This window comes from Choristoneura fumiferana, chromosome 10 (assembly GCF_025370935.1).
Source record: "Choristoneura fumiferana chromosome 10, NRCan_CFum_1, whole genome shotgun sequence".
In the NCBI taxonomy this organism is placed as follows: Eukaryota; Metazoa; Arthropoda; class Insecta; order Lepidoptera; family Tortricidae; genus Choristoneura; species Choristoneura fumiferana.
In genome coordinates this window covers 19,259,229-19,285,547 of record NC_133481.1, presented here as the reverse complement: position 1 = coordinate 19,285,547, position 26,319 = coordinate 19,259,229, and the positions used below count along the sequence as shown (strand labels likewise).

The 26,319-nt window shown below is 39.9% G+C and overlaps 2 protein-coding genes across 2 annotated transcripts in view; both read left to right on the top strand.

Annotated features, from left to right (window-relative positions):
• The window catches only part of Stip1 (Stress-induced phosphoprotein 1), a gene marked incomplete in the record, with an annotated part of 11,829 nt that extends 4,234 nt beyond the window's left edge, over positions 1 to 7,595 (top strand). The window contains 5 exon segments of the mRNA XM_074093802.1: positions 1,778 to 2,249; positions 2,837 to 3,037; positions 3,926 to 4,122; positions 6,069 to 6,194; positions 6,921 to 7,595. Of these exon segments, the coding sequence (XP_073949903.1) occupies positions 1,778 to 2,249; positions 2,837 to 3,037; positions 3,926 to 4,122; positions 6,069 to 6,194; positions 6,921 to 7,100 (1,176 nt within the window).
• Positions 7,596 to 9,012: 1,417 nt separating this feature from the next.
• The window catches only part of LOC141432261 (protein croquemort-like), a 32,535-nt gene continuing 15,228 nt past the window's right edge, over positions 9,013 to 26,319 (top strand). The window contains exons 1-5 of the mRNA XM_074093807.1: positions 9,013 to 9,284; positions 15,998 to 16,127; positions 17,632 to 17,811; positions 21,301 to 21,426; positions 22,830 to 23,033. Coding sequence (XP_073949908.1) covers positions 16,011 to 16,127; positions 17,632 to 17,811; positions 21,301 to 21,426; positions 22,830 to 23,033 — 627 coding nt within the window. The 5' untranslated portion in view covers positions 9,013 to 9,284; positions 15,998 to 16,010. The remainder of the gene's footprint in view (positions 9,285 to 15,997; positions 16,128 to 17,631; positions 17,812 to 21,300; positions 21,427 to 22,829; positions 23,034 to 26,319) is intronic.

Here is a 26,319-nt window from a genome sequence, read left to right as displayed (position 1 = left end):
GTTAAAATACTAGATAAAAAAAAAAAAGGCTTATATATTACATTTAAAATAGTTTGCTGTTTGTTTTGGTGATATTTTTTATAAAATTCGCGAATTCGCAAAATTAATCCGTGGGTGTCATGGTCACTCAATGAATCTTTTTTCAAAATGGCCGCGCCAGCTTACGGTAAATTTTTAAATATGGCGCCGCTGCTCCAAGGGCTGTCACGTTTATAATTAAACATACATTAAATACAAGTACCTAGGTTATTTTTTAACCTGATCAATGTTAAGTTAAGTCATCATCAAGTGTTAAGGTATTCAATTTGACTGTTGCGCCTATTTAATGGTATATGTAGGCATAGTTGCATCAGGAAACCCACTTGCTCGGTTGCCATCCAGTCGAATTAAAAAAAAAAAAGGCTAGTTAGGCCTAATCCAATCTGCTTTTATTTCACTTGACCTTGATAACAAAGTAAGTTTATAAAGAGTTCAATGTACTTATATAATGTGTTTGTGAATATTTAACCTGCGATAACCTGAGTTATATTATTAGCACCTTTCCATGTGGGATTTAATTACTTGCCTGTGTTGTAGTTGTAGCTTATCTACAAATGATTATTTTATTCATACTATCATTACTATCCTAACTAATACAAATGCACTAGTGCACTGATTGGGATGAAATGTTGAAATTGGTACCCAGAATAAACAATAGGGTATAGGGTTTGAGTCTAACAACTGGTAGCATGGTGTACGGTTGTGTCACTCTGAAGATGAGCTCTGGTTGAGTTCGAAACGCGTCAGTGTAGTGTGGTGGTGTGATTTGTGTGATTTGTGTGTGTTCTTACAGTGTGGAGGTGGAGGGACTGCATGAACACGCATATTTTGCATAAGCTTAGCTATCGTAAGGTCGCGGGTGAGCAAGGAAATTATTTTAGTTCATTGATATGGACCTCCGCAAAGTAACGCCTGATTCAATAAATAGGGTATATTTTATGGCGAAAAAATTAGTTTTTCCTGAGGGCGCCCAATAAACAAATTCTACTTCATCTGTAGTCGCAGGCGACTTACAATAAAACAGATTAACATTTACCCCTTTGTTTAACCATCCATTGATTAAATTTTATTAAATGGATAAAACGTGATGCCATCTCTTTTTGTTTTGTTCGAATAGACAGAGATGGCATCACATCACATTTATCCGTCAAATAAAATAAAATTAATGGATGGTGAAACAGCCCCAATGTTTCAACATAAATATAAGTATCACATAACTTAAACTATATACTTATACCTACAGCCTAAGTTCCTTGCTAAACTCAAAGTTTTTGAATTTCGTGTATAGGGCATGCACAATCTCAAAAAATGTCTAAATTAAATAAACATGATTCATCATTTATTTATCCATCATGTGTGAAGTGTCGTCATCTTTTTGTATGGATATTGACGACCTTTTCTGTGTAGAATTAAACCAGAGCTTAATGACGACCAGATGGCCTAGTGGTTAGAGAACCTGACTACGAAGCTTGAGGTCCCGGGTTCGATTCCCGTGTCGGGGTAGATATTTGTATGAAAAATACGAATGTTTGTTCTCGGGTCTTGGGTGTTTACTATGTATTTAAGTATGTATCTATCTATATAATTATATTTATCCATTGCTTAGTACCCATAACACAAGCTTTGCTAAGCTTACTTTGGGACTAGGTCAATTGGTGTGAATTGTCCCGTAATATTTATTATTTATTTATTATTTAATGTGATAAATAGTAAAATTAAACTTTTTTTTATTTCCCAGGCCATTGCATCTAATCCGTTCGACACGCGCAACCTGGCCAAAAACAAAGACAAGCGTTTCCCCAAAACCCTCGGACACTACCTCGGCATCAACCTAAAAGGCACCGAGTGGCCCATGCCCATGGACGTGGATCCTCCAGCACCAGAGAAGAAACCATCCCCACCCCCAGAGAAACAAGAACCGCCTAAACCCAAATATGATGATCTACCAGAGAACCGTAGACTGGCTTTGGAAGAGAAAGACTCTGGCAACGAATGCTATAAGAAGAAAGAGTTTGATAATGCCATCTCACATTATAGGAAGGCCATCGAACATGACCCTTCAGATATCACATTCTACACAAATATGGCTGCTGTGTACTTTGAACAGAAAGAGTATGAGAAGTGTGTCAAAGAGTGTGAGAAGGCTATTGAAATCGGACGAGAGAACAGAGCTGATTTTAAGTTAATAGCTAAAGCTTTTACCAGACTTGGTGAGTGATATTTTAATTACTGATCTAGTTTATTTACATTACGTACAGTACCATATGAGGTAGAACTTAGAACATGAAAAAAGTGAAACAAGCTAGCACTAGTCTAGTGCCTAGCTAGAACATCCAAGAATTATGTTACAGACCCATCTTTCCCAAAGGGACACATGGCATTCATGCCCTGGGCTCTCCATCTTATGGGCGGCCCAATAGTCTGAAATATTTGATAAAATGCAGAAAAAAAAAATGTTTATTTTCCTTAAAAAAAAAATCATTCCTTCCTGTCATTCAGAGTTTTTCTAGGTACTCGTTCTTTTTCCTAGCTATGTGGCGAAAGTCCACAGACCACCAAAAACCTCATAGTGACTCTCACTCGCGATTTGCTCCATTCCTCATCATTTTAATTGTTGTTCAACTTTCACGTTGCTTTTTTGTAATGGCAAGGAAGGAAAACCTTTTTTTAATGCTTAGGGCTCTTTAAAAAACTACTTTCAGTTTCTCAAAGAGTCGGCGACGCACCTCGTGTTGCGAGTGCCCATATCTATATAGACTATAGACATATAGACCAAAATTCAATTTCTCTTTTACAGGTAATGCATATAAGAAAATGGAACAGTGGAAGCTAGCGAAAACGTACTTTGAGAAGTCAATGTCGGAGCACCGTACTCCGGAGATTAAGACTCTGCTCAGCGAGGTGGAGAAGAGAATAGTAGAGGAGGAGCGGAAGGCCTACATCGATCCCGTGAAGGCCGAGCAGGAGAAGGAACTCGGCAATGAATATTTTAAGAAGGGTGAGTGCAAAAGACAAGGTGTATGTATACAGAGCGATTATATGCAGTTGCGTGCATTGGGTCAATGAGGGCTATCGCGTATGAATTCGCCGCTAGAGGCGCTAGTGTAGCGAGAGGTCTCCGAAATGTCAAATCTCTCTGTTTTTGGGTGAGCTATGCGGATTTATTTATAACCTGAAATTAATTATGGCAAATATGCGTTACGGGGCAATGAATGTCTGTGTTTTGAGACAGTTTTGTCTATCGGAAACCTTTGTCCTCCCTGTTTTCCAAACAAAACGGGACTACGCTACACTGTGGCGTGCTCAATATTTTTATGGTACGGTTTTAAGGTATATGATTTAAATATAAATTTTGTTTTCACGCCTGTAGTACCAAACTAACCACTATACTTCAGGCAGGACCTTTGTCTACAGTGGCGCCAACTGGTGAGCGCCAAAACGGTAGCCTTCATTTCAGGGTAGGCAGCGCTAGCTCGTGCCGCAGCAGCGGCTGTCAGCCCCCCCCCAACATTGCCCTGGAATGACAATGCACGCCTATGATTATATTTCTTTAGAATCACTGTATACGAAGCACAATTCTGTTTTTGAGTAGATAATAATAATATCTATCTACCACCATTTTTTGCTTGTCACAAACATGTCTTAATTTCTCCAAGACACTACTGTCCCACAGATAATGGAGATTTTATTTAATAGCAACTGACTTACTCTAATCCTAAAAATCTATATTTACAAATATCACCAATCTATAAAAAAAGTATTTAACACATTAGCAGTACAAAGAATACTTGGCCAAAAAACATACAGGTACAGGCACCTCTCCGTTGCTACCAACTGCCTGCCTGATATTTTAAATAATAATAGGTAATAATTATTAATCGTTTAGGAGACTACAGCACGGCAGTGAAGCACTACACAGAAGCCGTCAAGCGCAACCCGGACGACCCCAAACTGTACTCGAACCGCGCCGCGTGCTACACGAAGCTGGCGGCCTTCGACCTAGGGCTCCGCGACTGCGACATGTGCTGTAAGCTCGACCCCAAGTTCATCAAGGGCTGGATCAGGAAGGGCAAGATTTTGCAGGTGAAAAAAATTGCTAAGTTTTTACCCGTGTGGTGTCGGGTTAGATTACACCTCTCCATTTCATCCGTGGATGTCGTAAAAGGCGACTAAAGGTATATATAGGTTAATGTATATACCGTTTTTGTCAGGTCGGGTCCTGTTGGCCTTACTTGCAATTAGCCTTGGCGAGCAAAACGGCACAGTAGTACACTGACCAAGTATGCAAAATTACTTGAATTAAGATTGTTTTTTTTTTGGAATCTTTTTGTATTTTTTACAGTACAAAAAGGTGACCGTACAAAAAGATTCCAAAAAACCAATCTTAATTTGATTGCTTAATAACGACATCTCTTGTCCGGGTGAGCGGTTAGTTCCAATGGAATGCCGAAAGTTTCTCGATGAGGGCTACAGCATAGATGTCGCTAGTGTCGCTGCTTAAGTGACTAAATAAGAAAACAAACAAGCTGGGATATGTGGTGCATAGGAGAAGTTCGTGTCTGTACCACTGTCCAGCGGTGGTGTAGCGGTATAGCACGCGGCACGGAATGCCGAGGACCTGAGTTCGATTCCCAGCGCTGGTCGTATTTTTCTGGTTTTTCTATGCATCTATATTTCAGTTTGTATTTTCAAAATTACTTGGTTATATTATATAATGCCATGATTACAAAATGGTCTAAGTTTTAGGAAGACTTGCTTAGCAAAACGTCTAGTTCGTGAAATGCACAAGTAGGCAGAATGACTCAATTGTGTAAGGTCTTGATTGTATTAAATAGTTTTACAACGTTTTATAGCCAGTCACTATGCCGTCTACTATGCCTTATCAATGGAGGTGTAAATGTAATTCTCAGTCGACCGCTTTCAGAAGTAGTGACGTGAATTTACAGATTCATTGGTTGGACGGGCCTTTGCATCCAGAGACGTGGCTTCAGTGCAAGGGAGAGTGTAATATCTCTCTGTAGTGTGGTGTATATATCTGAGGCTCCCCATGAGGCTGACATAGTCACATTTAGTGTGCTAAAGCCTCGTTAACTATGCCTTATATAGCAATGAGGGCGTTTTACAGACTGAAGCATTTTGCTACCCGGACAAAATACAACTAAGGTGCTCTGCTCGCCAAGGCTAAATGCAAGTAAGGCCAACGGGTCACGACCCTTTTTGTCAAACTTTAAACCTAAAATTGCTAAAAGTGACTCCGACCGAAGCGGTAACGTTTCGTGTGCTCTGCCTACCCCATTTGGTAATACAGGCGTGATGTTTATGTGTGTATGTGTAAGTTTTTAAATAGCGTGCGAAAACCTCGTCGGTTTGTCTGTCACTGTGATTGTTAGTAGTTAAATATCATCATCATCCCAGCCTTGTATGTCTCACTGCTGGGAGCAGGCCTCCTCTCAGAATCAGAGGGATTGAACCGTGCGTGGTTCCCACCCACGTGGGCCCAGTACTGATCGGGAACTTCCCACACCATTGAATTGCTTCACAAGTTTGTGCAAATTTCCTCACGATGTTTAACTTCACCGTAAATCTCGTGGAAAATTGCAGTAATTGCGCACATGAATTCTGAAAAAGTAAAAGATGGGACCCCGGATTTGAATCCACGATCCTCTGCTTGAGAGGCCATTGGTCAGAAGACTACGCCATCACGGCTTACTGGTTTTTATTTACATTACGAAGGAGTACCAGTCAACGCACGTAAAAAGAGCTCTGGCTTGTGGAGGGGATACGTTTGCGCATCTGTCAACTAACAAGCCAATGGCGTGACGGCCGCTCGCGCGCTCGTATGCCCCCTCCCGCGACCCCCACTGTTCCGCCGCCAACTTGGTCCGTTTTTCGGTTTTTAAATTGATTCACATTCAGTGCTAAGACTACATGTTGTGGCTGTTTGCTCCATGTTCTGACCACACTTTTACACGAGATACTATAGATAGTTTATGGTTGTCTCAGTGCTATAACAGAGTATTGTATTGCAGGGTATGCAGCAGCCGTCGAAAGCCCTGACCGCGTACCAGAAGGCTCTGGAACTTGACCCTAGCAACGCAGAAGCTCTGGAAGGCTACCGCGCGTGCTCCACGCAGCTCAACTCCAACCCTGAAGAGGTAACCGATTTAAAGTCTTTAGGCTTCCATACCCTAAGGGGCTGTTTCACCATCCATTGATTAGTGTTAACTGGCGGTTAGGTGTGATGCCGTCTCTATTTGTTTTGTTCGAATAGACGGAGACGGCATCACATTTAACCGTCGGTTAACGCTAATCAATGGATGGTGAAACAGCCCCTAAGTGTGACAAATTAATCCCTGTTTGTGATGCTCCAATGCCTCCCCATCTATCCAACACAGGGTGTATTTTATCTCAAGAACAATTAATAGACTAAAATTAATACATAATTTATATCTGTTTCTATTGCCTGCTATTATTAGCATATATTCTGCTGATATACCAAACGCACTTAACTTTTTTTTTCGTTATTATTATTTGTAATTATTTTGTTTTGTATAATTTGAATTTTACAGCGCATTGGGTTTAACTGTAATGCTGTAAAAAAAAAATACTGTCAAATAAATAAATACCAGACTACTAAAAAACGTCATTGCCATCTCACATTTATTAGACAAGTCGCAAGAATTTTGATCACGCTAGATTTAGCATCAGTATTGTCTTTAGTTTTCACGAAATGTTAACCCCAAGCAACCCTGTATATTTACCCTGCTTAGCTGTTTAAAAAAAATCTTTTCGGCAGTCAAAATTACTGATTTTTAGATACATTTTTATTTATTTATATATGTATACAATATTACAGATAAGTCACGTTTATTTCTTTACAGGTTCGTAAACGTGCCATGTCTGATCCCGATGTGCAAGCCATTCTGCGCGACCCGGCCATGCGCTGCATCCTGGAACAGATGCAGCAAGACCCTCAGGCCCTACAAGACCACCTCAAAAACCCAGAGATCGCCGCCAAAATACAGAAACTCCTCGAATCTGGCCTCATCGCCATACACTAGCTTAAACTTAGATCGTAGGATTATGTTCAATGCAATCGTGTTGGGATTCTACCAAATGGTAGATTATTCACGCTCCTGGCAATACCGAGTACAGTGCATGAAAATACATTTTTGCAACTCGCCCCAACATGATGTTATGTTCGTGTTCTTAACCGCCGTTCGTGTACCTACTTAAGGAAACTATGAATGAAGTGTTTTAAAATGATTATATTCCTCGCCTACCGGAAGCGAAGTTGAAATGTGCCTCGGCTTATTGATCTGTGATTTGCTTTCACAAAGTTGCTTCTTAATGTTAGAACCATTCCAAAGTACGCTTTTTCAGTAATATTATGATTACACATCCGGCGCCGGTTTTTTTACAATGATTCTGTTTTATTTTAGCGTATGTTATGAAGATATGTTTTATGCAGATGTACTGCCTTAATAAATATAATTCAAGGGAAATAATTACACAGTTTTTGTAATTTATTCAATAAATAAATATGTAGGCAATAAGTTTTGTTTTATTTTCATCTCATATGTGGCTACTGTATTTGTTTCAAATAGTCTTAGACAAATTCAATATGAGTGTGTCAGTATAAAGACGCACAGCACACTTATCAAGTTATCAACTTTACACTGGATCGGCGCCGTCTATTTTATGATCGATAGGAAAACTAGCAGGCTTATGATTGAAAGCATCTGAATTACAGACTTTCTTGTAGAGAAAATATTGCGCCGCACATTAATTAGTCTCGATTCGCTTCTGCATAAGCTGTGCACGGTTGTCTACCTGCAGCAATGCAAAACCCTCAGCTACCGAAGTCACGGCGTTAATCGCTAACCATCAGCCGCCACGAAGACGAGAATCTCGTCTCACGATATGTCAGATGAAGATGGCTAGATAATATGCTACTCCCGGGGGCTACTACGAAAATCGGAGTTCGTATCATACCGTCCTCACTCTCGTATTAAATAATAATATCAGCGTCAGCGGGACGGCACGATACCAAGTTCGAATTTTGCCATTCGTAAAGCCTTCATAGCATGGGTTACTACGAAATTCGAAAATCGAAATTCTTATCGTACCGTCCTGCTGACTAATATTATTTAATACGAGAGTGAGAGGGACAGTACGATACAGAGTCCGTATACGGACTTCGAACTTCGTAGTAGCCCCCTGACGGCAGGCTGAGCCGTACGCGCGTACCAATGTGATAGATAATACTATGATATTTACTCGACTGCCCGAAGGAGCTGACTGAATAACTAACGAAGGAGCTAATTAACTTAAGGCCCAGCACATCCGCTGAAACTGCAACTTCTAGTTACTTTTGAGGTTCATATGAGTTTATGCCATGACTCCTTATTAGAAACCGCATATGAATGAAGCAACCGGTTTGAAACTTTGTGTTGCGTTGCGTCATGTGCGGTCTTTCATAAGGAGTCATGGCATCAATCAAATCAAATGAAACTCAAACGTAACTAGAAGTTGCAGCAGGGCTACTTCGAAACTCGAAGTTCGTATCGTACCGTCTCTCTCGCTCTCGTATTAAACAGTATAAGTGTCAGAGGGACAGCACGACACGAACTTCGAGTTTCGTAGTAGCCCTGCTGTTTTGTTGCAGTTTTTTTATTTTTTTTTATTCTACGGATGGCAAACGAGCAAGTGGGTCTCCTGATGGTGAGAGATCACCACCGCCCATAAACATCTGCAACACCAGATGAGCCACCAGTTGAGTTTCACCTTGTGTTTTGGGCCTTAGCCTTGAGCCTTGAATAGCCCTAGATTAAATAAAATAAATGGAAAAAAAGGAATTCTATAGTAGAAATGTAATTTTAACTTGGCAGCCCATAACTGTCAATTTGACAGCACGGTAATAAATGCACTGTCACTAATCAGCTGTGTCAGTGTCAAACGTCACGTCATTTTCATTTCATTCATTGTCCTCTCTATCTCGTTAGTCCTCTTGACTTGGAGGCGGGTCGGGTAGACGTTTATATTGTTTGATAACATTTTATTTGTTTTTACTAAGTTTTATTAAATTAATCGAATCCTAAGTGCTTCGTAATATTTTGACAATTAATCTTGTGTAAATAGTGACCGAATAGATTTCGAAGCAGTTTTATAACGTAAACAGTGAAATGATGTTATGTGTTAAAGTAGTGCGGCGCTAACTGTAAATATTGTATCGAGATAATTTAGTAAGTTTTTTTATTACGTTTTCCTTGTGCAAGGGAGATAAATCGAGTACGTTTCGTCTTTACGAAGAGGTGTTTTATGTATGCTTATTATGTTTATTTATTACGATGATGTGATGTGTAAAAACAATTTAGGTATGCACACAATGTCTGTTAAATAAACAAACAAAGAGCGGAGTAAAAATCTAATTATGTTTTTGGTCGTTTACCGCTACAAAAGTGGGTAGGAGGAATTTATTTATTATCCTTATTTTTGATCTTACAATAATTGCAGATGTGAAACTGTGTGTATACATCACTCTTTCACACTAAAAAGGCTGGATGGATTTGGATGAAATTTAGTATTTTATTTATTTCATTTGAAATTTTTACATGTCACCTTAGGTCTAAGTACAACCTAAGGCCATACTTAGCAATATTAGCAATATGTATTTGTATTTAAATATATTGCACTTATCCAAACTTAATTGTATGTCTAGTAGATGGCTGGATCTTGGGAATAAGACTAAAACCACTTCTTATTCTCATATTGGGATGTAAGTATGAACAAAAAAAACCCAGATTTTAACTGATAAATGTGGAGACGATGCAAATAAAGTCAGAAATGTAGTTTTTGGAAATTACATACATATAATCACGCCTCTTTCCCATAGGGGTAGGCAGAGACCACTTCTTTCCACTTGCTACGAAACTTGGAAATTATGATTTCTATTCAAATAATACACTAGCCGTGTAAGCCGTGGTGGCCTAGTGGTTTAACCCACCGCCTCTCAAGCAGAGGGTCGTGGGTTCAAACCCCGGCTCGCACCTCTGAGTTTTTCGGAATTCATGTGCGGAGTTATATTTGAAATTTACCACGAGCTTTGCGGTGAAGGAAAACATCGTGAGGAAACCTGCACAAACCTGCGAAGCAATTCAATGGTGTGTGTGAAGTTCCCAATCCGCACTGGGCCCGCGTGGGAACTATAGCCCAAGCCCTCTCATTCTGAGGGGAGGCCTGTGCCCTGCAGTGGGACGTATATAGGCTGGGATGATGAATACACTAGCAGCTCTTTGAGCTGATGCATGTATATCATTGGTTCTTAACTGGTGGTCCCTGGCAGAACTCGTACTGGTCCGCGAAGCCATCAACAATGAATTGGCAAAACAACGCGCCAGTCAAGTAGCGGTTGCAACCGTTCATTCATTTACAATTTTTCTTTTAGCGTATATTACCTTCGAACAGTTGGTGGTCCATGGCAAGACAGGAATTTTGTCAAATGGTCCCTCCTGACTAAAAGTTTAAGAACCGCTGATATATATGAAAGTGATTGTCCAGTCTTTTTTTAAATGTTCACTGAAGGCACTTATCACAAGTTCGAGGAGTCCATTCCATGAGTTCACATAATAGGGTAAGATATGTTAGCTAAATAGCCACGTGGGCCCACTACGGATTGGGAACTTGACAGACCATTGAATTGCTTTTCATGTGCAGGTTTCATCACAATGCTTTCCTTCACCAAATACCTATGGGATAAAATCTAGCCTTTTTTATTCTTCCCTAGGAGCAAATCCGTAGGATAAAGCTATTAGGGTCAGAACTCAGGAGGATCCATGTTATGATAACATAGAGGAAGTATATTTACAAACTTGAATTGTTCAGCTATGCATAACAAAGCCAAGCTGTTGAACTAACAAGTGACCTAATACCATTCCATAACATTAACATTATTCCTGAACAGTTGATTACAATACTCATATGAGTATAAATTTCAATGAAACAAGTAGGTAGTTATAAATTAAATCAAAACATCAAAAAAAAAATTTAACATAAATGGAAACAACTACAAAAACCTTGAAAATAATTTTCTACTAGTTTGAAGTCTGTGCCTCAGCACGAGCCAGCAGGAGTAGAACTATAGTCATCTACCTCACCTGCATATACTTATATATTGGGCTTCAATTACTCCTGCTGGCTCCTGTTAAGGCACCAACTTCAAACTAGTAGAAAATTATTTTCAAGGTTTTTGTAGTTGGTTCTATTTTTTGGTAAAAATTTTTTTTTCATGATTTTTAGTGATTTGTACCCAAAGTGCATTTCACAACAATAAGCACAAACACTCTTACCCACGGTCTTCTTCATCAGGCGGTTCACCAAATGATACTTTCTGAATGTAAATACTTGACTTGGTGTTAAAAATGCCAAAATCGTTATAGCTGTGCTTCTAAAATTCGAGGGTTGCCCTCGATTTCTCTAAGATCCCACCATCAGATCCTCCTGACTTGGTGAATTAATCAAAGGGTGGTGAAACAGCCCCTTAGAATAATAAACTGAAGTCAATAATTGATAAATTCATAAATAAACACAAGTTAAATCGACATGACGCTGGCTCAATCGCAAAGTATAGCCAAAACTGAAAAAAAAAAATACAAGTTTTTAATCATAACTATAAGTTTTTTAACATCCGGTACCTGGCCGGATAGTACGCAACTATCCGGAATTCGGCCGAATAGTAAAATAGTGGCCGGATAGGCCGGATACTGGATACTGGCCGGATATCCATTGCATCTCTAATCATAATAAAATGGTATGAATAATTATAATAGTAAATATAAAAATATGACCTACAATATTACTGAAAAATAACTTTTGATATTATGCTGATCAATTTTATGACTTTTGTCTTGTATGGCATGTAACATTATTCTACTTAATCATTATATTTATTTCGCATTATACCTAACAACGATTATGGCTATTGATTATTTTGACCAAGCTACTACGAAACTCGAAACTCGAAGTTCGTATCTTACCGTCCCTCTCGCGCTCGTATTAAATAGTATAAATGTCAGAGAGACCGCACGACACGAACTTCGAGTTTCGTAGTAGCCCTGCAGATGTTTGAGAGCTACATGCTACAGCCAGACAGAGGGCCTACTCCGAAGTTCGAAAATCGAAGTTCGTATCGTACTGTCCCTCTCGCTCTCGTATTAAATAGTATAAGTGTCAAAGGGACCGAACCACACGAACTTCGATTTTCGAATTTCGTCGTAGCCCAGCTGACAGACAGACATTGGCGTCAAATTCATAAAACCCCTGTTTTTCGGTGGGGGTTAAATTTGAATTACGACTAAACTGAACTGTTGACGTAAGACTGTTTCTTTTAACCAATCAAATCGTCACTGTCCTTCACCTATTTAGTTAGCTGACTGACTTCAGGCATCCGATAAGGCATTCTTTATCGATAAGGGTACGTATTGCAAGGTCTAAAATTAAAATAACTAACTTTAAATAAGCTACGTTCAAAATCCCTAAAATCTAAATACCTAATGATTTTAAATACCTAAGCAACTAACACCTACCTACGAATTACTTAAGTTTAAAATACTTATTGGAGTAAATGTCTAATGTTTAAAATATCAACAGCAATGACACCTAAGTTTGATATACCAAATGGTCAAAATACCTAAAATGATGCACTTGCGAGCTTCTACAATTAGAGTAATTAGCTACGCTGTGCTTCGCTCCCGTCTTAGCCTTGTGAACCTAAACTATCCGAGTCGCTTCTGCCCTGAAACGTCTTGCTCGCTCGCTTCGCTCGCGGGGACTAGGGAAGGGACTGAGGGACTATCAGCGAGGAACCAGCTGGACTGTACCAAAGGGGAGCCGAGCGAGGAAGACGTTTCAGAGCAGAAACGACTCTGATAGTTTAGGTTCAGAAGGCTAAAGCGGGAGCGAAGCGCAGCGTATCTCCCGCCTTAGCCTTCGATGTTAGGTGTTTTTTTTGTAACAGCACAGAAAATGATAAATGTCAATCTACGCCCGCTTGAAAAAGTCGGAATGTTGTCATTTGAAAATAGCAGACTTTGGTGTAACGATGATTTCGGTATTTTGACCGCTAACATACCATTTGACATTTTAAGCTTTCGATATTTTGAATGTAAGTGAAATAATCATTGGGTATTTTGATTTTAGGGATTTTGAACGTAGGTTATTTAAAGTTAGTTATTTTAATTTTAGACCTTGCAATACGTACCCATTTATGAAAAGGTTAAAATAAGTTGTAAAATTGAATTTTGTTGCCATGCATAGCAGATTTGAAGTCAACCCGATCACTAGGACCGCTACTAGGACTTCAATTACACGCAAATTCTGACATCAGTTCAGTCTATCATTCAATGACGAGAAAATTATCGTGTAGACTGATTGTCCAGACTGGTGAAGCATAAATGTTTTAATTAAATGACATTCGTCAATCTGATGTGAATGACAGAAAAACCAGAAGGATGGACTGAACTGACGTTTGGTTTGAATAAGCCGATGTCTGACTACAGAATTGGCATTGCTCTAAAAATAAAAAAAACAATGTTTATTTTTATATTTTTTTTTCATAAAATAGGCGAATTTAAGACACCTATTTGAAGGATTTTGGTTTTAGTTGCGTTTTAAATTTTTTACCCTATTTAGAAGTTACCGGAATTATAGCTAACCATAGTTGCCATGGCGTTAAAAACTATGTTTTTCGTTGCCCATCACAATTATTTAAAAAAAACGTAGTGTCTTTTGTCACCTGGCAGTGTTAGAATTAGGCGGTTTAGTCATATAACGTTTATTTACGATGAAAGTCAAACAAAGGTCAAACATTATTTTGCAAATATACACACGATCAGTTAGTACTTTAAAAAAAATGTTATAAAATGACTTAATAAACCTATATTCCTCGAAATGGTTTTGGAATTAGACCACATTGTAAAAAAGTGATCAATGCTAATTAAAGTCACAGCTCATGAGATCCACCCGGCACCTGACCAGCACCGCCTCGCCGCGAGCGGTTTAAAAAAAATGTAAAATAGGCTTATGTTTGGCCTCAATCTCGCCTAATGGAAGGCGAAGATCTGGCCTAAGAATCCTAAGATGGTACAGGTTTGCCTAGAAGGTGTCTGTTCACTTTGACCTTAAAGATGTCCAGATTATAGCGTTCCGGAAAAACTGACCTCTGCAGAGAGTTCCACTCATTAGCCGTCCGCATAGTGAAAGAAGAGTATCCTTACGCTCATTACATCTACTCCGTATAGTATCATCGGATCGCCTCGCTCGCGAGGTGTCCACGCGCGGGCCGAGTAGACTACTCGGTCACAATACACACAACTAAATCACAATACACACTTTGTTACGCGTGAACCGCGCGCGGTCGGCGCGGCGCTCTCCACCCTCATTTCTTAATGGCTACTCTGAAATTCATGGACCACGCGTCGTCCACTCCTTGACCACGCGATGTTCACTCGTTGACCATGCGAGGTCCACTCGTTGTCAACGCGGCGTCCACCCGTGGACCACCTGTCGACAACGAGTGGACGCCGAAAGTCCAGGCGGTGCTGGTCGGTTGCCGGGTGGCTCTAATGAGCTGTAACCTTTACCGTGTAACCCACTCTGACTGACATACTGATGGTCCAGACGGGTGCCCCTTGAAATGTCGACAAACTATCGAATTTCATTTCATCGAAAACAATTCATAGAATATTCAATACTAATTTTTCTTTTGGAGTAATTTCACTTCATCGACTATTAATATGTAATTATTTTTTTTTATTAGAACAACAGTACATACAATAATTATTATTTGCTTAAAAATACATTTCATCAACTATTCATGAAACAGAACAACTAAATATCGCTGTTTATTTCTTCGATGTATTATTATAAAACACCAGAAAATAGGTTAGGTTAGAACTACGACCTAAAAAAAATCGCTACCAGAAAAGTAGGTTAGGTTTGGTTAGAACTGTGACCCTAAAAAATAAATCGCTACTAGAAAAGTAGGTCAGGATAAGGTTAGAACTGCGACCCCAACAAAAATAAATCGCTACAAAAATAAATAAATTTCATTCCAAATAAGTACGAAATAATAAAATATGAAATGAAGTTCTGCCAAACAAACTATCTATTGAATAATATTTCCAGATATTAAAAATCGGTGATTTAAAAATACTAATTTTAATCATTCGAGGTAATGAATATTCGATGAAATGAAAAAATAGCAAACGTTGACTTTTAACTGATATTCGATTAAAAGTTTGTCGAAATTTCAAGGGTAAAGACTGGTCCAGACTGATGAATATTAAACGTTTTCAATAATATTCGTCAATTCGATGTGAATGACAGAAAAACCAGAATGAAGGACTGAACTGACAACAGAATAAGCGTGCAATGTGGTGTTAATGAAGTCTACATTTGCTGCTGCTAATAAACTGCTTTCCACTATGAAATGGTAATGAGCGGAAATGGAGTAACGTGCTTATAACTTCTTAGTGGAAGCACATCTATGCAATCCGCCGTTGCAAGTTAATGTTCCATACGGACTCCGCTCCGCTTGGAGTGGAAAGTGAGCATTGATCAACTACCTATTTACAATAATTGATCGTCTTCATTTAACGATATTTACTTAGCGTCATTTAGAGACTATAGTGCTTCTCTGATCTATACTTAAACATGTGTTTTTCCTGCGCCCTTTTACATACCTACAAGGTGTTAATTAAATAACTGAAAACCTAAAAGTAGTTAGCTCAGAATCGAGAATAAAATATGGGTTACCTACCAAAATGACCCGAAATGTTTTTTTAAATCGATTGCACTATCCTAAATCAGGCTGTCTGCGTGCGTGTGTTTGCGTGCGTGCGTGCGTGTGTGTATGTTTACCATTAACTTCGTAGAATTTACCATTACTGTTTACTTGCAGTTCCACTGCCACAATGGTGTCGTCGGGGGTCAAGAGTGGTCTGCTGATGGGGTTCGGCGCCGCGGCGGTGGTGATGGGCGCCGTCACCGTGGTCTACTGGCCTGGGCTCTTCTTGGCTCAGCTGCAGAGGGTTAGTTCTTAAGCCCACACACATCAGACGACGGGTGCGGGTCGGTAGCGGACGAGGTCGGGACCGCGACAGGTCTATTTACATGACGGTATATGGACGACATCGTACTAAACGGCGGACGCGGGTCGGGTCCGTCACAAACAGCGCGCGGGACGAGCGGCAACGGGCGGTGTTTGAATCGCGCTGCCTTGGCGCCCTCAGATGGGCTACTACGAAACTCGAAACTCGAAGTTCGTATCGTACCGTCCCTCTCACTCTCGTATTAAATAGTATAAGTGTCAGAGGGACCGCACGACACGAACTTCGAGTTTCGAGTTTCGTAGTAGTAGCACTGTGTGCGTTGCGCTTTAGGTTCGTACTCGCTCGAAGTACAGAGATAATCGCTGGGGGAGGAAATTCTACGAGTGGCGACTACCAAACAGTTCAACAGTGGACGTCTTCCGGCTGATGATGATAATGTATTCGCAGGGTAAAAATTTGAACCCTATTGCTGTCATTATTGTTAAACTAAACGAGGGTCACCGACATAGCCAAGCTAATTAGCTTGTTGAAGAATCAATAGGGAGGCCATATAGCACGAAGAACAGATGGCCGTTGGGGCTGAAAAGTTCTTGAATGGAGACTGCGGATCGGCAAGCGCAGCGTAGGACGTTCACCGACGAGATGGACGGATAACCTGGTTAAAGCCGCGGTTTCACGGTGGATGCAGGCCGCTGCCAAACCGAAGCAACTGGAGGTATATGGGGAGGCCTGTGTCCAACAATCAGCGCTGGGGCGTTCTTAACGTCTCAGCTTTATGCTGAGCCAGTGTCCGATTCACAAAAATTCAAATTCAAATTCAAATGATTTATTCAGTAAATAGGCCGCAATGGGCACTTTTATACGTCATTTTTTAAACTACCAGCGCTTACGGAAAGACCATCATTGCCAAGAAGAATGCGCCGCATGAAACTCACAACCGCAATGACACATATACCATCTTACTACCTATCTATACTATCCTACTTAATAATATTCTTGTGTTTTGTGTAGTGTTGTCTATTGTTGCGATGTTGTGAATAAATGTATGTATTTCTTTCTTTCTTTCTTTTTTTCTTTCAACAGTGGATGTCCTACGGCTGTTTCAGCAGGGCATTCGTTTCATTCACCCTGCTAAAAGGGAGTTTCCTTTTGCAAATTCCTGTACTTCATACTCATCGCCATCCCAGCCTACACACGCCCCACTGTTGGGCACAGTCCTCTCAGAATGAAAGAGCTTGGGCCATAGTTACTACGCGGGCCCAGTGCGGATCGGGATTTTTACACTCAACATTGAATTGCTTCGCAGGTTTGTCCAGGTTTCCTCAAGATGTTTTCATTCGGCATAAAGCTCGTAATAAAAGAATGTAATTTCGCACATGAACTTCGAAAAGCTCGGTGATGCGAGCCTGGATGTAATCTGAACCCACGATCTTCTGCTGCCACCACGGCTTCAGTACTTACGTATTATTTTTGTTCTATGTAGATGATGACGTTATCCCCAACATCGATGTCTTTCGAAATTTGGCGCGAGACCCCCATCCCTATGTACCTGGAGTGTTTCATGTGGAACATCACCAACGTGGACGAGATCCTGGCGGGACAGCGGGTCCCTATCAAGGTGGCGCAGATGGGGCCATACGTCTACAGGGAGTTCCATTCCAAGGTTAGTGCCCTACGTTGAAAGTTTAACTAAGTCTCCCCAAACCTATCGAAGCGGAATCGGCTTTAGCCGTTCAAAAACTCTTTTCTCAAACATGACATGAATGACATTGAATTTATTTATCCATGTAATAAATTAGTTCTAAATATTGGCAATATGGAGAGGTTTTTTTTAATTCTGGGCAACCTTTATGTCCACGCAATAAGAGCGAAAAAGACGTCGATCGGCTCGGGAAGACTTCTTTTTCGCTGTTATTGCGTGGACATACAGCGTTTCTTGGTCGGCTAAAGCCAATTCCGCGTCGATAATCCAAAAAAATAAAAAAAATAACAAAAAATGGAACCGACTACCTATTAGCTCGAAGTCGGTGCCTCAGCACGAGCCAGCAGGAGTGATTGAAACCCATAGTATGTAGGTGAGGTAGACGGCTATTGTTCCACTCCTGCTGGCTCATGCGGTGGACTTCGAGCTAGTACGTACCTAGAAAAATATTTTCAAGATTTTTGTAGTCGGTTCCATTTTTTGTTATTTATCTTATTTTTTTTGAGTCGGTTTTACTTTTTTGTTAAAAAAAATCTTTTTATTCCAAAGAGCATGTCCATATTGTCCATGACTCACACATGAAACGGAAATGTCAAGATTTTCCATAAAATGACAAACAAGCACTCACGTCATTTGCTATAAATAGCCAAGAAATGAAATTGGTTCAAATTGGGTCTATTAGTGTTTGAAAATTGGTATTATTACAGCAAAATTCCTGCAAAACTGTGTATTGTCATAGTTCTATTGGCAAAGTATAGGCATTAAATGTAGTGAAGTTTTACAATGAACAAGATAAATTGAAGTGGTCAAATAAAATTTTTTGAAGAGGAGCAGTTTTTTTCCAATGACAAGTTTGACAAGTGACAGTTGACATCTTGTTTTTTTTTTCTTTAGGTATGAGCCTTAGTAGTTTTTCTGCCACTGCAGCAAATGCCATCTCGATCACGAATAAAAAACATTGAACAATCAAAGAGCGATGAATAATAAATTAAGGAGCTGCCGTTACTCGCTCTTTAGGACCATGTCATGTGCTAGGACTAAGTACCTATCGAAATAATATAACCTGCACCTTTTGCAGTGCATTTCGTCGTTATATTATTATTCCCCTTGATGGCGGCCTTAAGGCTTGGCCAGTGTCAGTTACGATGACAGGGTTGCGTTTATTCTGCAGAACGCCAACAGTTTGACAGGAGCAAGAAAATAATTTTGAGAATAAAATAAAAATAAGTCCTTTTCTGCCGAACGCTGTATTATATAAGAAAACTAACGCAACAAAGACATGACGTCATATTAATGAAAATTGTACTTTTGTTGCATTATAACTTTCTGGTGTCAGAAGAGTCTTTAAACTCCATGGTTTAACTAGATTTTATGGTTTGTTTTTTGTTTACAACTAATACCTTAGTATCCCCTGACACGACTGCGATTTTTTATTCAAATTGAGTCGCCTTATGGGCCAAAGACAATATTTCCTTGCTTTTGTTCACTTGTTTTTAGTTTTTAAAGTTTATATGAGGTGCTTTCTAGGCGTGCAGTTGGGATAAAATCTTTCTGGACGAGTGGGAAGGGAGGGGAGGGCCCAGACAGTGCCGGAGTCACCGGCCGGCCATTGGCGTACCTAGGGTTATTTTTCAGGGGGGCCTGGCCTGGATTTTTGTGTGAAGATATCAGTATTATAGAATTCTGAATCGGTAGCCCAACATACTGGGGTGGGCAGAGCCCACCCGGCCCCCCACTATATACGCCTTTGCGGCCGGCTACAAAACCCGGCTGCACATCCTCAACACACTGGAGTTTGATACTACTGTAGTGAAATTGTGCTTTCATTTACTACACTTTAGCTTATTCGATTCGAACTAATGCTTCTGCCGTGCCGGTAACTTGCGAATGGGTTTAGTTATCTTTACATGGAACATGGAACAATAGACTGATACGTCAGTGTCACATTATAACTATGACTGTTTACGATACAAAGTATATTTAAAAAGAACATCCGTAGCAGACTCTAGCGATAATACAATCGATTTGGCCTTTGTACCTACTTGTTTAGTTGATTCACTATATTAATTATATAATTGTGTGTATTCCTTGTATCCTTGTAACGCTGTAGATAATAAATATGAAATGCAAACAAAAACCAACCAAGTGTATGTTGTTGTCTAGAGTTTCAACGTCATCACTCATCATCATCATCCCAGCCTACGTAACGCAATTTTTGGAGATTTTTGCATCGTAACGTTTTACAAGACCCCCCTCCCCCCAAATTGCGTTACGTAATACTTGAACGCTCCCTAAGCACAGGCCTTAGAACGCCGTGGCTTGGGCCGTAGTTCCCACGCGGGCTCAATGCGGATTGGGAACTTCACACACACCATTGAATTGCTTCAAACGGTTTGTGCAGGTTCCCTTACGATATTTTCCTTCGCTGTAAAGCTTGTGGTAAATTTGGAATGTTTTGAACATGAAACTACCGTGAGACTCACTCATATTAAATATATTGACCCGGATAACTCACGTCTTAAATCGAGTTTAGCTCGACATGTTTCGGGCTAATCCGTAGCCCTTCGTCTTCGTCTTCGTCTTCGGAGCTAAACTCGATTTAAGACGTGAGTTATCCGGGTCAATATATTTAATTTGGAATGTTATTCGCACATGAATTTCGAAAAACTCAGATGCTTTTAAGAAAAGGGCATATACTTTCTTAAAAGGCCGGCAATGGACCAATGACTCCTTGAGTAGTTGGTACTCATGGGAAGTGGTGATCATATCCTATCAGATGCTCGTTTGCATCCCTCTCATAATAAAAAAATGTGTTTGAATCCACGATGCTCTGCTTGAGAGACCATAGGTCTAACCCAGAGGTTCCTAAATAAACTTATTTCGTCTAACGCCCACTTTGAAAGTTAGTTATTTGGTGGCGCCCCCCTTTTTTAGGGTTCCGGAGCCAAGATGGCAAAAATGGAACCCTTAAAGTTTCGCCATGTCTGTCTGTCTGTCCGTCCGTGGCTTTGCTTAGGGACTATCAAATGCTAGAAAGTTTTAATTTTGCACGGATATATGATGTAAACTATGCCGACAAAATTGCACAATAAAAAATTCTAAAAATAATGTTTTTAGGGTACCTCCTATAGACGTAAAGTGGGGGTGATTTTTTTCTCATCCAACCCTATAGTGTGGGGTATCGTTGGATAGGTCTTTTAAAACCATTAGGGGTTTGCTAAGACGATTTTTCGATTCAGTGATTCATTTACTCCCCAAACTACCCTATTGTGACGTCATTGCAACGAAAATCCGGGGTCTAGTAATAAGGTTCTATGTCTATTAACTACTTCAGCCATGACGACGACAATAGACGACATAAACGATAATGAAAGAAAGAAAGAAGAAAAAAGAAAATAATTTATTTATAACACTATTTATAATAATTATAATGACTCCTATTGTTACCAGGAAAACATAACTTGGAACGACAACAGCACAATAACGTTCTACAACCAGCGCTATTGGCAGTTCGAGCCGGAGTTGTCGAACGGGAGCCTCTCCGATGACGTCACCAGCATCAACCCCATCATTGCGGTACGTTACACCAGAGCTACTATGGAAATTTGAAAATTGAAGTTCGTATCGTACTGTCTCTCTCACTCTCGTATTAAATAATGTTAGCGTCAGCGGGACGGCAAGGTACGAAGTTTGAATTTTGCACTTCGTAGCATAGGGTTACATAGGGGTTACGCCACCAATGGATTAGGAACACCCGAATACTCCGAAATATTTTATTCCGTATTTGCTAATTCCGATTTTCAAAACTCCGATTTTCACAATTGCTAAGACACATAATTCCGATTATTTAAAAACACGAAATTTATTTTTCCGAATTTCATAATATAGATTTTTTTAGTATCCGATTTTTATAACTCCGAAGAATGAAAAACACAAAATGTTGTTAGTCCGAAGTACAGTACTCCGACTATCAATTTTCCGAAATGACATCGCTAATTCGGAAATATGACATTCGGCAAAATAAACTTCGAGGTTTTAATAATAGTAATCTTGAATTTCGAATCTCGAATTAATATCAATCAATTTAGGCAAATTTACCTGCATAGGTTAGGTTAGGTTAGGTTAGAATTGCGTCAAATTGCGTTAACTGCGCGGAATAAATACGAAAAACTAAATTACGAAAGTCGGAATCACGAATTTCAAAATACCGGTTTTTATAATTCCGAATGGTTTAAAACTCCTAATATGACTATTACGATTTTCACAAATTCGATCCTACGATCCGATCCGATCCGACCTCCTGTATATCGATAAATTCGTCATCATTAATTCTAATAAGGTCGCAACCCTATCGCAGTTCTGAGCTCTGCATTCAACTCGCGCGCTATCTGTAAATGAGCCATCTGTATATACATATTTGAAGCATCGAACAAGTTCATATTTTTTCATCACACTTGCTCGTAAACAGTGTCGTAACATGCAGGCTACCTTGGTTGCAACCCCCCAAATAAAACCCTCGACCTTAATGTCCTTGTCATGAAACCCGTGGTCGGTAAATGAGTCATTGCCCGTACTAATTTTCATGTCATGAAGCCCAAGGTCGGTCGCATGAGTTTGTTACTGCATGGTGTGCTGCTGCTCCGTGCGCGCGCTGCACACGCACGCCATGCACATGCTGCGGAGGGGGAGGGGAGGAGGGCGGTGGGGAGCTGGCTGCCAAGAGCGCAGCCAGCGGTATTGGCATTTTTGAAAAAAATATTAGTTTTTCTTTTACAAATATACAATTTTACTCGCAAATGTGATGAAAAACATTGTATGTCGCACGGGCGGTACTAGAATTACGAACATCGACTCATTAAAGCCCTCAGTCTTCGACTTCGGGCTTCTAATAGACTCTCGTTCGTAATTCCTTATTTACCGCCCTTAAGACACAATGTACTATTACACTCAACTCTACTTACTACCTGTAAACTCCACAGACTATAGCTCACTCGGTACGTTTCGAGCGAACAGTCCTCAAAGTGGGCGTGGATCTTTTCATCCGAGCCTTCCACCGCAACCTGTTCCTGACTGCCAACGTCTCGACTTGGCTCTTTGACGGCATCGACGACCCCATCCTGGACATCGCTTCCCGGTTCCCCGAGATAGAGATCCCGTTTGACAAGTTTGGATGGTTTTATGACGTAAGTAGCCATTTTTTACAAGCTTTTTTTAACTCCCGACGCAAAAGAGGGGTGTTATAAGTTTGACCGCTATGTGTGTGTCTGTGGCACCGTAGCTCTTAAACGGGTGGACCGATTTGAATGCGGTTTTTTTATTTGAAATCAGGTTTTCTAGCGATGGTTCTTAGACATGTTGCATCAAAATCGGTTTAGCCGGGGGTTTTCCAACTTTTGGTTGGTTATTTTACAAACTTTTTATCTAAATTAATCATCATCATCATCATCATCTCTGGCTATGAACGTTCTACTTAGGGCCTAGGCCTCCTTTCGGAATGAGAGGGCTTGGACCGTAGTTCAAATACCAAGCGGTTTAGACGTGAACAGGTAACAAACAAACAGACTTACAAACTTTCGCAGTTATAATAGTAGTGGGATTATGAGGATGTCGGAAACAGTTCTAGCGATTTCGACGAAATTTGGTAGGTACAGGTCCATTCGCAAGAGCTGGCATGAATGGATTGAATGAGTGAGTGAAACTATCTTTGTGTTTGAATACACTTCGCACAGATGTGAAAATAAAAAAATAATAAATAAATAAAATAATATCATGGGACACTTGACACCAATAGACCTAGTCCCAAACTAAGTAAAACTTGTACTATAGATACTAGACATCGGATAAACATACTTAAGTATATATATAAATGCATACTGGCGACCCCCGCTCCGGGTCGTACCTGGTTCAGCAGGTGGCGCTGGCCATACAGCGGGGAAATGCGGCTGGCATTATGGGCACCTTTGAGCCGGGTACGACGCGGAATGGTGGTTTTTAGGTTGTAGTTTAGGTCTTAGTTTGTAGGTTATGTTATAGGTTTAGGTTAATTTTATAAAAATTCTTATTTCTTTTTTTTAATGCATACTTAAATACATATTAAACATCCAAGACCCGAGAACAAACATTCGTATTTTATTCATACAAATATCTGCCCCGGCCGGGAATCGAACCCGGGACCTCAAGCTTCGTAGTCAGGTTCTCTAACCACTTGGCCATCCTCTAATATGCCCATTGTGATATCGAACTAGAGTGCGCTGTACAGTTGAATAGAATTACAGCCACTGTGATTCATTCAAACCATAATGTTTGTAAACAAGACATAACAGAGCTAAAACTGTTTGGACTTTAACTTTATGAATGATCTGATGACACATTCTTTTAGCATTATTAATTATAATAGCAAATAAAGTCCGGTTGACTTAACTGACTGACTCACCAACTCGTGATATAGACAAGGAATAAATAACCTAACCAACTTAGAATAATCTCAAATATTAGTAGGATTGAAAGTTATACTTTAGTGATGTACCTCGGACAGATAACTGGTATCATGTCACACTATAGTTATTTTTATCGTATAGAGATTTGTTAACGCCACAAGGTCCCAAGAAATAATACCACTGTCTTCTGAATCACTTCACTTTACTACTGCTAAATTATAATGATACAGTACTGTGGCTTACTAGGATTATGGGGATAAAAAACGTAGACCTTTGTCGGTAATGCCATGAAAACAAGAAAAATCTTAAAAGCGTGATGTAGAATGGTGACTGCACTTGATAGTGACATCTTACGGGTGGAAATTAAACTAAAAATATATAAAATGTGTGCAACTAGCACCATCTATAAAGAGGTTGTAAAACAGAACTACAAAATTAGTACATCTCACACCATCTGTTAAGAAATTATGTAACTAAAATATGAAATGTATGTAAAACGGTTAAACAGATTAGAAAAATTGTGATGATTATTGAGCACTGTTGTCATGGTACCTATTTCAACGAGTCATCGTTTTAAACAACCTCATTGCGCATTGTCAAATCTGCCCGGCGATATTCAATTGTTTTTACCCGACTGCCCGAAAGTGTTATGTTTTTGCCGAGTAAAATGTATTTTCTAAATAAGCTAACCCAATCAGATACAGTCATTATAAAAAGGTTTTGCCGTGTTGCCATACAAATTGCTTTTATTGAAAAGTCTATAGGGTACTTCCGGTTTTCCTAAAAACTTGAAATTTGGTATTATGATATTACTAGCTTTTGCCCTCGGCTTCACCCGCGTGGAATTCGGTTATCGCGCGCTGTTCCCTCGGGAACTGTGCATTTTTCCGGGATGAAAAGTAGCCTATGTCACTCTTTGGCCCATAAACTATCTCTATGCCAAAAATCACGTCGGTCCGTGTATATCTATACAGACACACACTTTCGCATTTATAATATTAGTATGGATTATGGTAAGTATGAAGGTAGCTCCTATACTTAGCACGACCAACAAGAAAAGTCTGAAAACCCTATGTTTTTATGTCTCTCTGTCTAACTCAGTACCTAACCATTTAAAATGATCCTACACTGCGTACATTTCGCTTAGAAGAGATCCTTGTTAACACTGGGTATTCATAGATACCTATAATTTTGTACGGAATCCTCGGTGCGCCTTTTTTTTAACTGGCCTTCCCCCCCTTAAATCTCCTTCGTCTGATTCACTTGCAAATACTCGTATTACATTCCTTATGCTTCATTATTTAATAGGCGAAAGTGTTCGAGGAATGCGCGTTACGCGAAACGCAAACGTAATTTATCACGTAATGGGTTATCAAATGCGTTTTGTGCAACAGCTGATCGATGCGGACGTGGGCCTGTTAAATGGTCCTCGGTCCCGGTGTGTTGTGGTTTTTGAGGACTCAGCAATCAGTTGGTAGCGGCGGTTAACTCCCTGCTACAGCAGGGATATTTCGACCTATTTAATCAAGGCGGTTCGTTAATTTACAGGTCTACTAATGGCCTCATATAATTGTTATTTATATCTTTCATTCTACTAATATTATGAACTAGCGTTTACCCGCGGCTTCGCACGCGTAAATCATTAGATACAGCAGTTGAATTGAAATTCCGGGATTTTATTAAATTCTCGTGGGAATTCCCTAAAATTACATCGTGGTTCCATTGACGTTAAATAAAAACACCCATGGCAAATTTCATGACTCCAAGCCCAGCAGTTTTTATTTCGAGATTTTATTCCTATCCCGTGGGAGTATCGGGATAAAAAGTAGCCTATGTGTTATTCCAGATGTCCAGCTATCTACATACCAAATTTCACGACTCTAAGCCCAGCGGTTGTAATTTAGAGATTTTATCGCTATCCCGTAGGAATATCGGGATTAAAAAGTATTCTATATTTTAATCCAGGTTATAAACTAACTTTTTGCCAAATTTCATCTAAATCCGTCCAGCCGTTTCAGCGTAAAGAAGTAAC